Source organism: Rhea pennata, chromosome 3 (genome assembly GCF_028389875.1).
Source record: "Rhea pennata isolate bPtePen1 chromosome 3, bPtePen1.pri, whole genome shotgun sequence".
NCBI lineage: Eukaryota > Metazoa > Chordata > Aves > Rheiformes > Rheidae > Rhea > Rhea pennata.
Genome location: NC_084665.1, coordinates 75,467,942 through 75,484,388, shown reverse-complemented (window position 1 = coordinate 75,484,388; position 16,447 = coordinate 75,467,942). Strand labels below are relative to the sequence as shown.

The 16,447-nt window shown below is 38.5% G+C and overlaps 1 protein-coding gene across 1 annotated transcript in view; it reads right to left on the bottom strand.

The window, feature by feature from the left end:
- Positions 1-1,427: 1,427 nt before the first annotated feature.
- Positions 1,428-16,447, bottom strand: part of FRK (fyn related Src family tyrosine kinase) — a 52,798-nt gene continuing 37,778 nt past the window's right edge. The window contains exons 5-8 of the mRNA XM_062570957.1: positions 11,410-11,568; positions 6,341-6,522; positions 3,988-4,153; positions 1,428-1,863 (exon numbers count right to left, since the gene is read on the bottom strand). Of these exons, the coding sequence (XP_062426941.1) occupies positions 1,649-1,863; positions 3,988-4,153; positions 6,341-6,522; positions 11,410-11,568 (722 nt within the window). The 3' untranslated portion in view covers positions 1,428-1,648. The remainder of the gene's footprint in view (positions 1,864-3,987; positions 4,154-6,340; positions 6,523-11,409; positions 11,569-16,447) is intronic.

Genomic DNA, 16,447 nt, shown 5'->3' with positions numbered 1-16,447 from the left:
TGCTGTATTATGCTTTACAAATGTAATTAGTATAGAGAGCGCTACCAGGGAGAAACATTACACATAAAATGAAGGTGAATAGAAATAGAACACTGGAGAGAATATAGGGATAGTAAGGTAGAAAGAGGAGAAAATAAATAAGGAATGGAGTTCTGAACAGATATTACATAAGACCTGTGTATGGAGGGAGGAGAAGGGGAAAAAAGAGAGGGAAAAAAAAAGGTGTGCAGCCTTCCAAAAGTAGAGGGAAAAAGGAAATTAAAAAATAGAAGCAAGGCACTGAGATGAATGGATTTAAAGTATAAAAGGAAAAAAAGGAAATAATAAAGAACAGAAGTAATAAAAGTGACCCCACCTTTAAAGTAATGAACCTTTTCATTTATTTATACCTTTTTTAGACCATAGGCATAGACAACACACATTACTGAAATTAGAAGAAAATGACAGCACACTTATACTGAGCACATGCGATGTGAACACAGCTATTAATTCCTGGATTTTGTTAAATAAACTGATGATTCATAAGTAAATAAGTGAAACTTGGTTCTCTAATTTCAAATTTTAGCTGATCTGTTATTTTAATTAATTTGAAGAGCTGGAAAAAAAAACTTCTAAAATCTGTAACTGTATATACAGAAGCAGAAGCATCTGGCCTCCATTTCCCAATAAAACAAAGTAAGCTGGATCATCTATTATTTAAATCTACTGTATTAAAGTTACATCTGGAGAAGATGGAAGCATGAATTGCTGATTCTTCTGCAAAAGACCTAGACCTGCTCCAGGCCTTGTACTGGAGAAGGCTGACAATTTGGGCAACAGAGTGGGAGGAAGTTCACTCCAAGATGTGAAGGCAGTCTTGATTTCATTAAAAAAATATATCTTTTCCTCCAACATTTCTCAACTTAATGAACTATAAAACAAATCCTTACACTTCAGTGGACAATAACTCATCTGTTCCATAACACTATTTGATATTCAGTATTAAGAATCTAATAATTTTTGTGTTCATTTTTGTAAGACAGACACAGTAGTCTAATAAAAAATAATTCTTTGCAACCACAAAACAAAAAAATTTCCTTTTTTATAACAAATACATTTTATTTTCTTACATAGCAAAGGCACACATACTGCAGGTCTAAGCAACGCAATTAATCTGGGTTTTGCCATCATCACAGTCACAAGGTTTTTCTTTTTTTAAAAAAGAAAAGTCTCAAAGCACAGATCCTGCTGTGCGCAGAGCAATCAAATTCCTTCATAAGAACAAACTGATAGGAAACAAAAATCTAAGGAACAAAAAAAATTATTCTAATAAAGAAATTATGAAATGTTACAATGCTTACTGAACAACATTCATTGCATTTGTTCATTCTTGTGATCTGTTATTCAAAAAATAAATAGAAGAGAGTTTATATTTTAGAAGCCCCCACCCCTCCAGCCTTCTGATACTTAGTCTTGCAAAATACTTACCAGCAGCAAAAATCTGATGTATCTTTGAGTATTGACACAGGCATGAAAATGTACCAAATTCATTAATTTTATCTAATAACCTCTCGTTCTACATTTGAGGTTAAATTGATTTCACAGTGACCCTTCCAGTCAGGTTCATTGAAGTGATCATTAGTTTTTTCTTCAGTCCCTGCCTCAGGGTTCATTTTAAAATAGTATGTGTATCTGCATAGGATGAATCACCCACTTCAAAATAGTCTTCCAGCTGCCACTGCAAGGTTTCGAACGTGGGCCGTTCTTTGGCCTCTGCCTTCCAGCACTGCAGCATGATATCGTAGAGCAGCTTTGGGCAGTTGTCTGGCTGAGGAAGTCTGTACCCCTTATCCAGCATCTGGATCACTTGGTGTCCTGTCATACCTGCAATCATTTTCAAGATAGAATGAATTTATTGGAATATTTAGGGACTACTTAGGCACACACGAAGTTGCATGTCCCTATCTCGGATGGATATGAGGTGATCAACATCCCACCTGTAAGGCATACACACATACAGGCAGAGTTGAGAACAATTTCATGAAAAAATGACATGGAAATCAATAAAAGTTCCCAAATAAGCTGTTAAATAGCATGTCCAGCACTTTCCAGTCCCCTCACTCTTCACTGCTGACTCGACCTCACCCAAGAAGCCTGTCAAATGGGTTTGTCTCAGTGAGAGCTTTCCTTCCACCACCCAGGCTTTGCCTAAATTATTCTGACATCTGTTTCACTTAAGCTGCTTCTTAGGCACTCTACTCCCATTGGCTCCAAATTCTCCTGAAACAATCTGTTCCTTTTTCCTGCTGATTTTTCCTCACACTTAAAAAGTTTTCCCTAGCATCAGCCCTAAGTTTTCTCTGATGTAGCTATCCTATAACATCATGCCCTGTCACCACCAGCCATGGAGAAACTTTTCCTTTCTTTTTGCTGCATCTTTTATACACTAAGGCCATTGTTGTGTTTTCTTTCATTTTTCTACTCTTTAAACTAAATTTTAAACCACGTAATCTTTCCTTCCTTTTTTTAGATCTCTGAATGATATTTCCACTGAAGTCTTTGAACCACATTGTCCAAATTGCAAATGTTGCTCCAGCTGAGACCTTTGCAGTTTATATAGTAGCAAACAATACTTTTTGACACATCCTAACAGAATTTTTGTTTTGTTTTGTTTCCACAGCCACTGTGTGCTTTTGGAAATTAATGCGACAATAAATGAAGCTCTATTAAGATAATCAATGGAAAACACCTGATTTATATTCCAGCGTTCAAGGCCCACAGGCTACCGGAACTTGAACTTTCAGCTGTGATTCAACATAACCTTTTCTCTTAACTGATTACTGAGAACAGACTGCTGGAAGTGATATCAAAAAACCAAACAACCTTGGAACAAGGACATTGTCTACTGCAAAGTTACAGGCAAATTGTGCCTTTACAAGGTATAAAGCTGAGCATACTATCAACAACACAGAGAAGCATAGCATTACATATAACTTATATTTGAAAAGCTTATTTATCTATCTATATATGTGAGTATATTTACACACACATATGTATAAGTTTATGTAAGAAACTGTTGAGGATTTTTTGCTTTTGTTTATTTCTTCAAAATGATTTTACAGGAGGGAAGGGTGGGAATCAAAAAAAATTCTTTTTTTCCTTTTATGTGAAATGATGCTAGTTTGGGACCCTTTGAAATGTATTTTATGGTGAATGTACCAGCCTTCAGGCCTAAATGGATGCAGCTTTCTTCGTGTCAGTTTTTCCCTTGGGTTCTCCTCACCAGCACAAAATGAGTCACAGTCAATCATTTCATTGATATCTTATATTATTGGAGCCACAGTTACTTGAACAATTTTTCAGACTGCTAAGAATACTAGCTACTCTCACACTATTTAATCTACTTTTTTGAGGTTAATGAAATTTTATGCCTAATTCTGGTGATCCTTCTCTTTATGAAGGGTCTTCACTACAATAGTCAAATATGAGAGAAAGAGGGGAAATCAGCCTGCTTCATTTTTTAGAGTTTTGCTTCCTGAAAAGCCTGTACAGCAGTCCACACATAATATTCTGTCCTTCTATATGATATCCTAAAACAAAAAAGACAAATCAAGAAAACCTCAGCCTCCATCCCACAAAAAACAAATCAAAACAAAAAGAAATTAAAACCTCTGGGTGAGAAAAACCATCCTCTTTTCCACATACCAGCAGTTGGCATCTTTGCTCTGGTGCCTGAATGATATAGCCAGTTGGCTTAGGTGTCTGTGAAATACAGGCTGATTCCAGCCAGACAAAACTTGAATGGCTGGTAATCACAGGCTTTGGAAAGCTTCCAGGGAGCCTGGGGCAGCCAGAAGGTCTGACCCACTAAATGGGCCTCATTTGGACACTTTTAATTCTCTATTTACATATTTAACCCTTTGGCTCTAGTTCAACATTCAAATTTTTTTTTTATCTCTTTTAAAGGAAAAAGTCATTAGAAATCATTCTTTAGGTAAAAATACTTACCAGCATAGGGCATCTTCCCATAAGTGATTATTTCAAATAGAAGTATTCCAAATGACCACACATCTGACTTAATGCTGAATTTATTCAAGCGGATTGCCTCAGGGGCTGTCCATTTCACTGGGAGTTTTGTTTCATGCTTAGCTTCATATATATTTTCATTTTCTACCTGTCATGGATAAAACAAAGCAAGCTTGACTTAAGATCTTGTTCAGCAAAACACTTAAGCCCCCCACCACCACACATACACATACACACATATCAAGCTAAGCAGGTGCTTAAACTTACCCTTTTTTAGTCAAGTGCTTGCATTCAAGAGTATTAAAGCAGGCATTTAATGAAGTCTTTTGTTGAATTGAAGCTTATAGCTGAGAAATATTGCTGTTCATAAGACACTTTTCTAAAGCATTTATCATTTCAAGTAAGCACATAGTGTTGGAATAGCTTGTGATTAATTATGACCTGCTACTGTGAATTCTGAATCTTGCATGCAGAATTTCAAAAGTCTGCCAGAAGTGGCAGCGTAAGCATCCTGCTGACACTAGAGACCGAATAGCTTCATGTCTGGGCTTCGATAAATGGAGAAGGCAAGAGCAAGAGCTAATGAATTTTGGAACCGTTTTGTGATTTATTGCAGTGTTGAAGGGCCATTGACTTTGTAACAATCACTTAAGCAAGTTTCAAGACCAGAGAACAAACTCCAAGTGATTTAAATTAATATATTAGCTTACAGTGGCTTCAATTAATTCATGTAAAGTGAAGATGACAAACATATAGAAAATTATTTACTTTCATTTTAATTTTCCTTAACCCATAGACTCATGTCCTTAAAGCTTTATAGCACAGATATTCAAACTTTTTTATATCTCTGACTTCTAAATGTAGCTTACTGTACACCATTCACATCTAACCCTTGGTCAGGTTTTTCACATGTAAATGCAGACAAATGTGTACAGGTATTTTATTTTGTTTTATTTTAAATACAAAATGTATTCTTTACTAACTATAGTGTCCTATCCTACACTCTAAATAAGATCGTGACTGTTGATGTCTTGTACCTACATACTGATACAGCTGGTATCTTGATCATAATACTCTTCTCTGAGAACAAGGAAGGATGTGAATTAATGTTCTGTTTTACACTTCTCTCACCTACTACTTTGGGATCTTTGCGTATGATAACATTAATATTTTGGCTTAGGAGTCATAACATTCCCAAGGAAGTCTACCAAGATGACTCTATGACAGAGCATTTTGGAAAAGTTCCATTTTAACAAGAAATGTCAACAACTAACTTGGCACCTCTCTAATGAGGACAGTAAGCATTGCAAGCATAGTTTGTTTAAGAGATATATTTTCCATATTAAGAAAATGTGCAATATTATATTTATGCATAAATACAAGAATGAAAATTAAGCAAAAAGCAGTTTCAAAGTCCCTTGATGCCATCATCAAGTCATTATTTTATACTTCATTATATAATAAATCTAAGTCTGTTATGAGCCTCAATTTCTGCTTCTTGAATTGAAAAAAAAAAACTACAAGGAAATGGCTTTCTTCTCAGTTTTTTCCTCTCATTACAATACCATAAATCAATAAAAATAATAATAAGACCTCAAAAATTACAGATTGCATGCTGAAATCCATAAAATATGGTAAGCCAAATCTTTCCAACTCTGTTCAAATCTTTTGAAGAAGTAGGAAATCTCATTTCTACACTGCAGCTATCTCAGTCATCATTACTTGGTATTCCCGATCCTGAAAGGCTAAAGAAAAATAAAAACCGTGCAATGGCAAAGAATTTGAAACTGCATCAGATTTAAATGACTGAGAGCTCACCTTATGAGCTCTGCTGTTGGCTGTGCAGAAGAATAAGATCTTTTTATAATGGCAATATGCATTCCCAGGCACCACTGAGGAAGTGAGGAATGGTTAAGGAAGGAATAGCTGTCAATATATTCTTAAATGCTTTCCTTTACAAGCTCAAAAATATTTGCCATAATTCCTGCTATCTTTCTCCACATGCCAGACACTGTCATTGTGGAAAAAGGTTGTGCAGCAAAGGGTATGAGCCTACCAGTTTCCTCTCTTGGTGCTTGAGTGGGAAGCAGACACTGGACTGCTGTTTAGCGGCTAGCGCAAAGGCGCAGGCCAGCTTCTGAACTTGCACTGGGTAATGCAAGAAGAGGATAGAAGGGAACACTATGGGAGCTCCTTTTAATTCCTCTGGACATGCCTTTTGCTTGATACCAGCAATTCAGAGTTTACAGTTCATACTTCAGCTAATCTTTTCTATTTTTCCCCCAGAGCAGGAGTGCAGGAGTTCCAACTGCCAATTCATCTTCTCACCACCCACCTTAAAAACTCTTGCAAGTCCAAAATCTGCTACTTTGTAAATATTGTGTTCCCCAACAAGGACATTCCTGGCTGCCAGATCCCGATGAATATAGTTTTGAGATTCAAGGTAAGCCATCCCTGAAGCCACTTGAGCAGCCATATCTATTTGATGTGACAGATAGATCTGGGAGCCCGCATCATCTGTTTAAAAAAAGACAAAGATAACGTAACACTTATGGTATTCAGCTATAAATAATATGACAATTAGTTGGTCAAAATAGCCAACATACCCGAGAAGACCAAGCAATGCAATACAAAGAGCCCAATCAAATGCTAACAACTGAGTAAATGATACTACATAAAGTCATGTAGCTAGTTTCATTACAACCGAGTAACAGTGACTCTCCCATCTTGTATGAAAGGGTAGATACTAAGATTCAGCAGTTGATTTAGGCCTAGAAGAAGCTGTTGAAACATTCCAGAGAAAGTGGCATTTATCTACTGATAGTAATGCATGTTTTTGCCTTTCTAACAAGTGCACAACCTGTTCCAAAATGTGATTAAGAGCTAATGTCAGTACTTCCTGAGCATAGCCAAAGCTGACTGAAGAGGAAAAGCATGAAATGAGCCCTGCTCCCTGTTCTCCAATGATTCTTACCAGGAAATACATCACCAGCTGTCAAGCGTAACTCTCATTTTCACTTTCAAGTCCACTTAACTGCTTCACACTGCTGTCTCTGTTGCTGCCCCTCAATACTAATTCCTTCAGTTGCTTTCAAGCTGCCTGCTTCTTTTGTAGAACTTTCCGAAGCAACGTGCATGCCGTAAGATCAGCAAGTCCCAGAAACAGAGACTTTGCAATCAGAGATAGGCTGTTCAGACGGAGCAGTAAAAGAACTTTGAGCAGAACAAGTTCCACAAACGAAGGAAAGAGCCTTAGGGCCATGAAAAACTGCAGCCATAAATAGTATGACAGATACCAAAAAATGTCATTAGAGTATAACATATTAGAATTCAGGGCCTTTATGGCACTTTGGGGGCAGATGAACTCATCATAGCAGAGAGAAGAATTCATACAGTTAGGCAATCTAGGTAAGCCAAATCAGTGCTACATTCAGGCATCAGCCATCCAAACCCAGAGCCTGCAGCACTGAAGCGTAAGTGCCAACCACTATAGCCTCTAATACTCAGAACAGCTTCAACTCTCTATTTCAAAATCTTCCCAATACCAAAAAGCTGTATTTGCTGCTGTATTCATTGGCAGTTCTCCTTTCTCACTGATGATAGTGAATGTTCCTTAGTGCCCCTGGGTTAAAGAAATAAATCATTCGTAGCTGGCAGCTTTCTGCTGCTTATTTTGAATTGATTTGTATTGAAAGTGTGTTAGCATTGTTTTGCATAGCCTCCTTCAGTTCTGGCATTTTATCTGACCTAACCTTGCAATCACCCCTTATGAAGAGTGTGAAATTCTATTGTTTACTAATCTATTCTGCAATCTCCAGGCTTTGAATTTCCTGCTCATCTGGATGTTCTGAAATGAATAGGTAAAAGAAATGAATTTTAGATGATTAAATTTGCCCTGTGTATGTATTGTCCTACTTCCTTTTCGAGGTTAAACTCATTGTCATGATAATCCAGTACTGAGATTATTTACTTCTATTATTGACTCAGAAATTCTTTTCCTCCCCCATACATATGCTTAATAGCAGCCTTGACCTTTAAGAGAAGGAGAAAAATCAGGCTATGCGACAAACTATGGCTTAACCATCAAGAAAACCCAGCATCAGGTCACAGAATAATGATAACTGGCAGGCATTTACTATTCAGATTGCTGAACAGAGATAAATCCATGAATGAAGTGTATGTTGCATTTAATCAGAAGGTAACTAAAGATGTGCAATACCTATGAGAGGGTACATGAGTTTTGGAAAGAAGCTTATGTGACTCCCAGTTAAAGCCTTCCCACCATGTGCCTTTCACACTGCTGCTTCATTTGCGCAAACTGAAATACTTCTTGGTGAGAGCAGACAAGGAGCAGACAGACTCAAGCACAGGTTCATCCAGCCTCTGGCTGTGCTCAAGCCCACGCGCTGCTGTGCTGATCTGACACATGCTTGCTCCAAACAGGAACCCAAAAGATACCTTTGGCATGGCCGAAGGGTGACTCATAAGCCTTATGTTTAACAAGTTGTTTAAGTGCAGAGCAGAAGAACACACAGAGGCACTGCGTTAAAGAGCAGGGATTCACCTCTAAAGGTGAAGTTGCAGCTGAAAGTCTGTTTCTTTGGATGAGGCCTGTTTGGGATCCCAGATCAGGCTGAACAGCTGCTTTTAGCATGTGGGCTGAGGGAGCCGGTCCCACTGCTAGAGTATTTCTGCTCTCCCAGGCCTGATTCTGAGCCACTGACATCCTGGGGCTAAGGAATGGAAAACTGTGGGGAAGATCATCAGCAGATCAGGAGGTGTAAGCTGTGCAGCAAGATAGAGGATGAAAGCATGGGTGAAAGCACGAATCATGTACTGTTCTCATATAAATATTCCTAAAATACTCCTCTGACATCCCAGGATGTCTGGCCACCTAAACTACACAAGTTCAAGCACAACACTGCATTAATACAGCTACAGACATTTCCAGAGCAGAGCTAGTTCTCATCTAGCTTGTTCAGAGCAGGGAAGAGCTTACATCTGCATTCATCTGAGTATATTATGCATGTTTGTTTCAAAGTGTTCTTGGGAGGAAAAACTACAACAAAATGATACCTTCTGCTTAAATGCAACATATACTTCATTTGTGGGTTTATATCTCTGTTAACATAACTTCCACACTCAAAACCAGGCACTACTGATGAATTTATAAAAGCTTCCCATGACTTGTTCTTTATCATATAAAGAAAATGTAGCATCTCTATGTCATTTTTTACTAATATTTTTTGGCAAAACCATCTCCCTTATATGAAAAATTTAAAATTTATTACAGAAAATGTTAAAGAAGGCTCAGGTCTGCACCTTGTTCTAATCAATCAATCGGAATATTTCATTTAGAAAAAGACAGGTAAACATTCTCATTGGCAGACACTTGACAAAAAAAGAGAAAAAGAAATTAAACAATACTTTCCCCTGTTGAGAACGTTGCCTTGGTAATAATTCACCAAATTTCAAGACTGTGTCCCTGCTAGAATAAGCCCAAGGTCTATTACAACTAATAAAAACATGCATACATTTATGATGATTTCATTCACATCCAACAGTGAAGAAAGTTTTCAGTTACATTTTTTTCATACTGGTGGCACCTCAAGTGCCATGTGTAGCTGTGGTCATCAGGAAGTATATTCACAGAGTATTCTGGGGAGTCACATGCCTATTACCATTACACAGCTGACTCTCTGTTTGAATATGATAGTCACCATGCATGAAACATTAACTTACCGTAGTGTTACCTTACATTACTTTTTCCAGTTCATCATATTCACCCATAGTGCAAACAGAATTAGCAGGAACTGTTTTCCTGGTCTTTGAGGTAGCTGAATCTCAGGAATGTCTATGAGGAGCTCTCCAGCAAATACAGATCATATCCAGATACAGAACTCTACACAAGCTTCAGATCTGTTTACTTATTGAGTAATAAGTAATAATTGATGACACTGGCTTTTCTCCACCAATATCTATTAGAACACCTGCACTTCTGCCTCCATCTCTTAGCTCTGTTTATCACCTTGTCCATAGGCATCAGACAAAGAGAGATACCACTAGGCTGCTTTTAACCCGCCATTTTTACTGTTGTCTTGATGGCTGTCTAGCCTGACTTTTCACAGTCAGTCTGTTGCAGGACTATAGCAATCAGTGCCTGGTACCAGATCAATCTGCGTGCCCTAGTTATGGCAGGGCCAGCTGCTGTGCATAGTCTAGCAACTGATCTACACATGGGCTGCAACACTGAGGTGTCCGGGATATGTTGGACTCTGTGCAAAAATAGAGGCCAATTATCACTTTTTCAGTAGCTTGATTCATACTGTCTTTCTCAGAGCTTTAACTTTCACATAATAAATGTTTTCATGCATGGCAATCATTTTCTTGATGTGCTGGGCTCCTTCAACCAGATAAGCAGCACTCCGCTCACGAAGGCCCCAAAGATCAGAAGTTAAAGGAAATTCAAGTGCCTCACTACCTCTTGGCCATTAAATACCTACAAAACTTTACATGAGCTGGCCAAGTTCCTTGTAGCCCCTGTCCCCATAGTTCCTAACAGCCCCTGTCCCTCTAATGGATATTTCTTTAGTTGTAATTGTCCCTGGATTGAGCCTCCCTTAAGAAATAGTTCCACAGAGAGGATGGGGGAAGATGTGTGTTAAGATAGATCCTGTCTATGGTATTTCACAGGGCTTTGTCTTATGTCTTCCTTCATCGAGGAAGAGAAGAAACTTGCCAAGGGAACTGGAGTGAACATTTTATCTTCAAAAGATCATTTTAGAGACATTTAGGATTTCAAAGACATTTGATAAACTGAAAATGGAGAACAGCACTAGGATTAAGATTTTCTCAATAGCTGGGATGAACTCAAAGTGCAATCATTATGCTAGTCTGTTCCAGGTTGTACAACTTTATTTTTAACTGTTATTTTCCTTCAAAGGAGCAATTTGAAGCCCTGCTGAGATAAAAGCCCTGATGTGAAAGGCAAGGGACAAACATAGAACAAAATCTTTCTCTGCCTTGTAATAGATTTCAAAGCTGTAAGTACATTTTGTGGAAATGTCTCCATCGCACGTCAAATATGATGATCTTCCTTTCTGTATGCTTATCTTTTTATTCTATGCATGTAAGTTCCTACCTACTCATAGAACTGGGCAGAAAAATGTGGGTCATTATGAGGCACAAATCAAACTGTGAAAGCTATTCTCTCCTACATCTTCTAAAATAATTTGGTATGTCAAAAATTCATAACTCTTTTTCTTTTTTCCTCTCCCCAACCCCAGCAAATACTGCCATTTCTACATTAAACCAGTGTGTTGTACTTCTATCTTTTATGTTAGTTCATTTACTAAACTGAAAGCTGTGGCACCCCTTGAAAAGAGTTTATAGTTATTTGCTTACTTTGAAGGTATTCTAGAAGACTTCCATATCTCATCAGCTCAGTAACAATATAAATTGGATCCTCTAAAGTACAAACAGCATAAAGCTGTATTAGCTTTGGATGTCTCAAGTTCTTCATCATTTGTGCTTCCCTCAGAAAGTCCTTTGGATCCATTGAACCTGAAAGAACAACGTATAACAAAAGATAAGCTAAAGCTATTAAAGCCTTTCCTACCTGCTTGGCAGTCTTAAGGGAATAAATGAGAGTACTTTTGTCTCTGCAGGTACATTAGCATCTCAAATCTTCACAGTTCCTAGAGAAAACAGACAGTGCAGCTGCAATAAACAACTAACAAGTGAAATATGACATTGCGCAGGCATAGAAAACATATGTGGTCTAGTCCCCAGGTATATAAAGGTTAAAACTTTTTTTTAAGGTTGAAAAAAGTGAGGCTAGAATGTTAGCTGATAAAACTTAAGCAAAAAACTTTGTTATTTCTGATTAACAAAATGCCCAGAAACAGAGGTAAGAATATCCAGATAATAAATATAAAACTTCTGACAGAAAAAATAGTGCTGCAATAAAAATTTGTGGAATTTTTCTTTTCAGCTTCAATCATCAAGACCTGAAAGCACTGAAATCATTTTAGCATATAAGGAGTACATGTGTGCATTTTTATATATGTAAATATAAATAAATGTTTATAATATATAATATATATACTGTATAATATATATGTTATAACATACAACTTTGTATAGAAGTGCCACAGAGTGGTAAAGTCAGTGGCAGTTAGGATTAAAACTTGCATATCCTGAATAGGTGGATTGATTTGAAAAAAAAACACAAATAAAGAATAAAAGCTTTCTCTGTGGGTGATCCAGGAGCAAGCAGATATCATCAGTGCTTTGATGAACATAATTAAAATAAAAAAATATACAGTATTTCTTTACACCATATAAAAGTTGACTTGTCTTCATCATCAAGGATTACCTACAAGGATTACTGACAACCTGTCAGTTTAATCATTCTATAGATTTCTTCCAACTTGAAACCAAACTTTTTTAATTTATGATCTACTAAAAAGTTATACTAGCTGAATAACTCTTTAAAGTATATGTATAAATTTCACAGAATCACACAGAATGGCTGAGGTTGGAAGGGAACTCTGGAGATCATCTAGTCCAACCCCCGTGCTCAAGCACGGTCACCTACAGCATGTTAGACAGGGTTGCATCCAGGCGGGCCTTGAAGATCTCCAGAGAAGGAGACTCCACAACCTCTCTGGGCAACCTGTGCCAGTGCTCCGTCATCCTCACAGGAAAGTTTTTCCTCGTATTCAGGCGGAACTTCCTGTGCTTCGTTTGTGCCTGCTGCTTATTGCCCTGTCACTGGGTATCTCTGAAAAGAGTTTGTCCCCATCCCCTTGACACCCTCCCTTCAGGTACTTGTACACATTGATAAGATCCCCCCTCAGTCTTCTCTTCCCCAGGCTGAAGAGGCCCAGTTCTCACAGCCGTTCCTCATAGGGCAGGTGCTCCAAGCCCGTAATCATTTTTGTAACCCTATGCTGGACTCTCTCCAGCAGCTCCATGTCTCTCTTGTACTGGGGAGCCCAGAACTGGACACAGGACTTGAGATGATGCCTCAGCAGGGCTTAGTAGAGGAGCAGGATCACCTCCCTCCACCTGCTGGCAACATTCTTCCCAATGCACCCCAGGATACCATTGGCCTTCCTGGCCACAAGGGCACATTGCTGGCTCACAATTGTGGCACATTGTGGTGCACCCGGATTCCCAAGTCCTTCTCCACAGAATTGCTGTCCAGCAGGTCAGCCCTCAACCTGTACTAGGGCATGGGGTTATTCCTCCTAGATGCAGGACCCTGCACTTGCCTTTGTTGAACTTCATGACCACTCCTCCCAGCTTGGTGTCATCAGCAAACTTGCTGGTGGTGCCCTCTGTCCCTTCATCCAGGGGACAGTTGTGAATAAGCTGAACAAGACTGATCCCAATACTGAGGCTTGGGGAATGCCACTAGCCACATGACTCCAAGTAGACTCCACACCACTGATCACAACTCTGCCATTCAGCCAGTTCTCAATCCACGTCACTGTCCACTCATCTAACCCACACTTCTGAGCTTCTCTAGGAGTATGTTATGGGAGACAGTGTTGAAAGCCTTGCTGAAGTCATACAACGTCCACTACTCTCCCCTCATCTACCTAGCCAGTCATTCCATCAGAGAAGGCTCTCAGATTGGTTAAGCAGGATTTCTCCTTGGTGAATCCATGCTGACTACTCCTGATCTCCTCCTTGTCCCCCACATGCTTAGAGATGACATCCAGAATGAGCTGTTCCATCACCTTTCCAGAGATGGAGTTGAAGCTGACTGGCCTGTAATTTCCTGGATCCTCCTTCTTGCCCTTTTGAAGACTGGAGTGACATTGGCTTTCTTCCAGTCCTCAGGCACCTCTCCAGTTCTCCAGGACCTTTCAAAGATGATGGAGAGCGGCCTGGCAATAACATCCACCATCTCCCTCAGCACTCGTGTGCATCCCATCGGGGCCCATGGATTTGTGGGTGTCAAGTTTGCTTAAATGATCTCTAATCCAATCCTCCTCGACCAACAGAAAGTCTTCCTTTCTCCAGACTTTCTCCCTTGTCTCCAGGCTCTGAGATTCCTGAGGGCTGGCCTTAGCAGTAAAGACTGAAGCAAAGACTGTATCCTTCATTATCCTTCATTACCAGGGCACCCACTCTATTCAGCAGTGGGCTCACATTTTCCCTAATCTTGCTACTGATGTAGTTGAAGAAGCCCTTCTTGTTGTTCTTGACATCTCTTGTCATATTTAATTCCAAATGGGCTTTAGCTTTCCTCATTGCATCCCCGCATACTCTGACAGTGTTCCTATATTCCTCCCAAGTGGCCTGTCCCTTCTTCTATACTGTGTACTTTCTTCTTCTGTTTCAGATTTGCCAGGAGCTCCTTGCTCATCCATGCAGGTCTCCTACCCCCTTTGCTTGACTTCTTACTCATAGGAATGCACCGCTCTTGAGCTTGGAGGAAGTGATGCTTGAATATTAACCAGCTCTCTTGGACTCCTCTTCCTTCAAGGGCCCTAACCCATGGGATTCCTCCAAGTAGGTCCCTGAAAAGGCCAAAGTTTGCTGTCCTGAAGTCCAGGGTTTTGATCCTACTTATTGCCCTTCCATGGCAATACTACTACTACTACTACTACTACTATTACTTTTTCCATGCAGAATCCTGAACTCCACTGTCTCATGGCCACTGCAGCCAAGGCTGCCCCTATCTTTCACACCTCCAACCAGTCTTTCTTTGTTGGTTAGTACAAGGTCCAGCAGCACACTTTTCAGTGGCTCCTCCACAACCTGCATCAAACAGTCATCATCAATGTCTTTCTAGATGAAGGTGGTTGAAGTCCCCCATGAGAACCAGGGCCTGTGATCATGAGACTACTTCTAGCTGTCTGTAGAAGGCCTCATAAAGTCCATTCGGTTTTACTTACTTGAAAAAAAAATTACTTTTACTCACACCCACACACAAAGGAATCTATCCTTATCAATAAAAATCTGAGGTTGGGTTTTAGCAACCAGATAAACAAAGTCAAAAAAAAAAAAAAAAAAAAAAAAGACCATCCCTGTTTCAAATCTTCAAATCAATTAGATAAAACCTGTTACAATAGTGGCAAAGAAGTTACATTTATTTTAGGAAGTTTATATAAATGAAAAATATAAAATATATACCATGTGGGGTTTAAACTCAATTCTTTTTTTAGTTTGCAGTTAAACACATGTGTTTTTAATGAAGTAGAATTTTTTAGCTTTTAATAGTAAACGTAGTACAAACAGCAGATTATTATAGGTAGAAATCAGGTGGCCAAAAATTTACTAGTTAACATAAACCTTTATTATAATAAACATTTGTGTAAGAAACCAGTTTGGGAGTAAATTGAAAGAAAACATGGTTTTGATTTTTTTTGAGGGGGGGGCAACAAGTGAGTAAATGCTAAAGTCTTGTTTAAAAACATAAATAATATTGATAGGTGTCAATAAGCAGCCCCTTTTCTCCTTCCCCTCCTCCCCTACTAGAAACCACCTCTAATTTAAGCCTACTTAAAGCATGCATATTATCACTAATTACTTCCTTTCAGGAAGTATTTCCTAGAAGAATTGAGGAAGCTTCATATTTTAAGAAAAACACAGATAATTTGGAAATGAGTTAGAGAGAAAGCTTAATTGTTTCTACCTAGTTTCCATTGGCCTAAGTGGTCCTTAAATATTTGATAAGCCTCTCTGGAGGACAGTCTGTTTGAAACTTTTGATAAACCTTCACAAATGACTTCAAAGTAGCCTTGTCTTCTGAGTAAGTTTAGGCACAATGTATGGAGTACACTTGTTAGTGAACTTCAGAAATGATTTATTTGTAAAGGAACAACATTAAAAGGTGCAAGTTCTTAGTAACACAAGAGGTCGTTTGAGTGTAAACTGTTCATAATAATAGGAGAATGATTTGGGTATTTGACAGTGCTCAAGCAACTTTCTCAGCACACACAAGTTAGCTTATAAATTAGTGTTAGGTACTGAACCAAAAGAAATAAAATAATCTCTTTGTTCTGATGAATTTCCCGAATGCAAAGCTGTTTATGCCACATATGTAGCAGAGATTAAATATTCAAGAACTGAAAATATCATTAAAATATCTGATAACTGTACCAAACCAAAGTTTATTATGAGAATACTGTCTCCTAAATAAAAACTGCTTTGGCAGTTTCCATGCAAAACAAATAAATTTGGGAGATGCCTTACAAAATAATAATGACAAATGCATCTGTCAGCTTGAACAGGTTGAAGGAATTTTCTTAGATAGGATTAATTGGTGATGATAGATGTCTACTTTATGTGCTGACAGTTGGAGAAACAAGCCAACCTAGACAATATTTTCCAGAGAATCCATCACATTCAGCCTAGGACAAAGTGCAAATCCTTGCTGCAACAATTTCCACTTAAACAGAAAAAATAAAGTCTCAATGAAAAA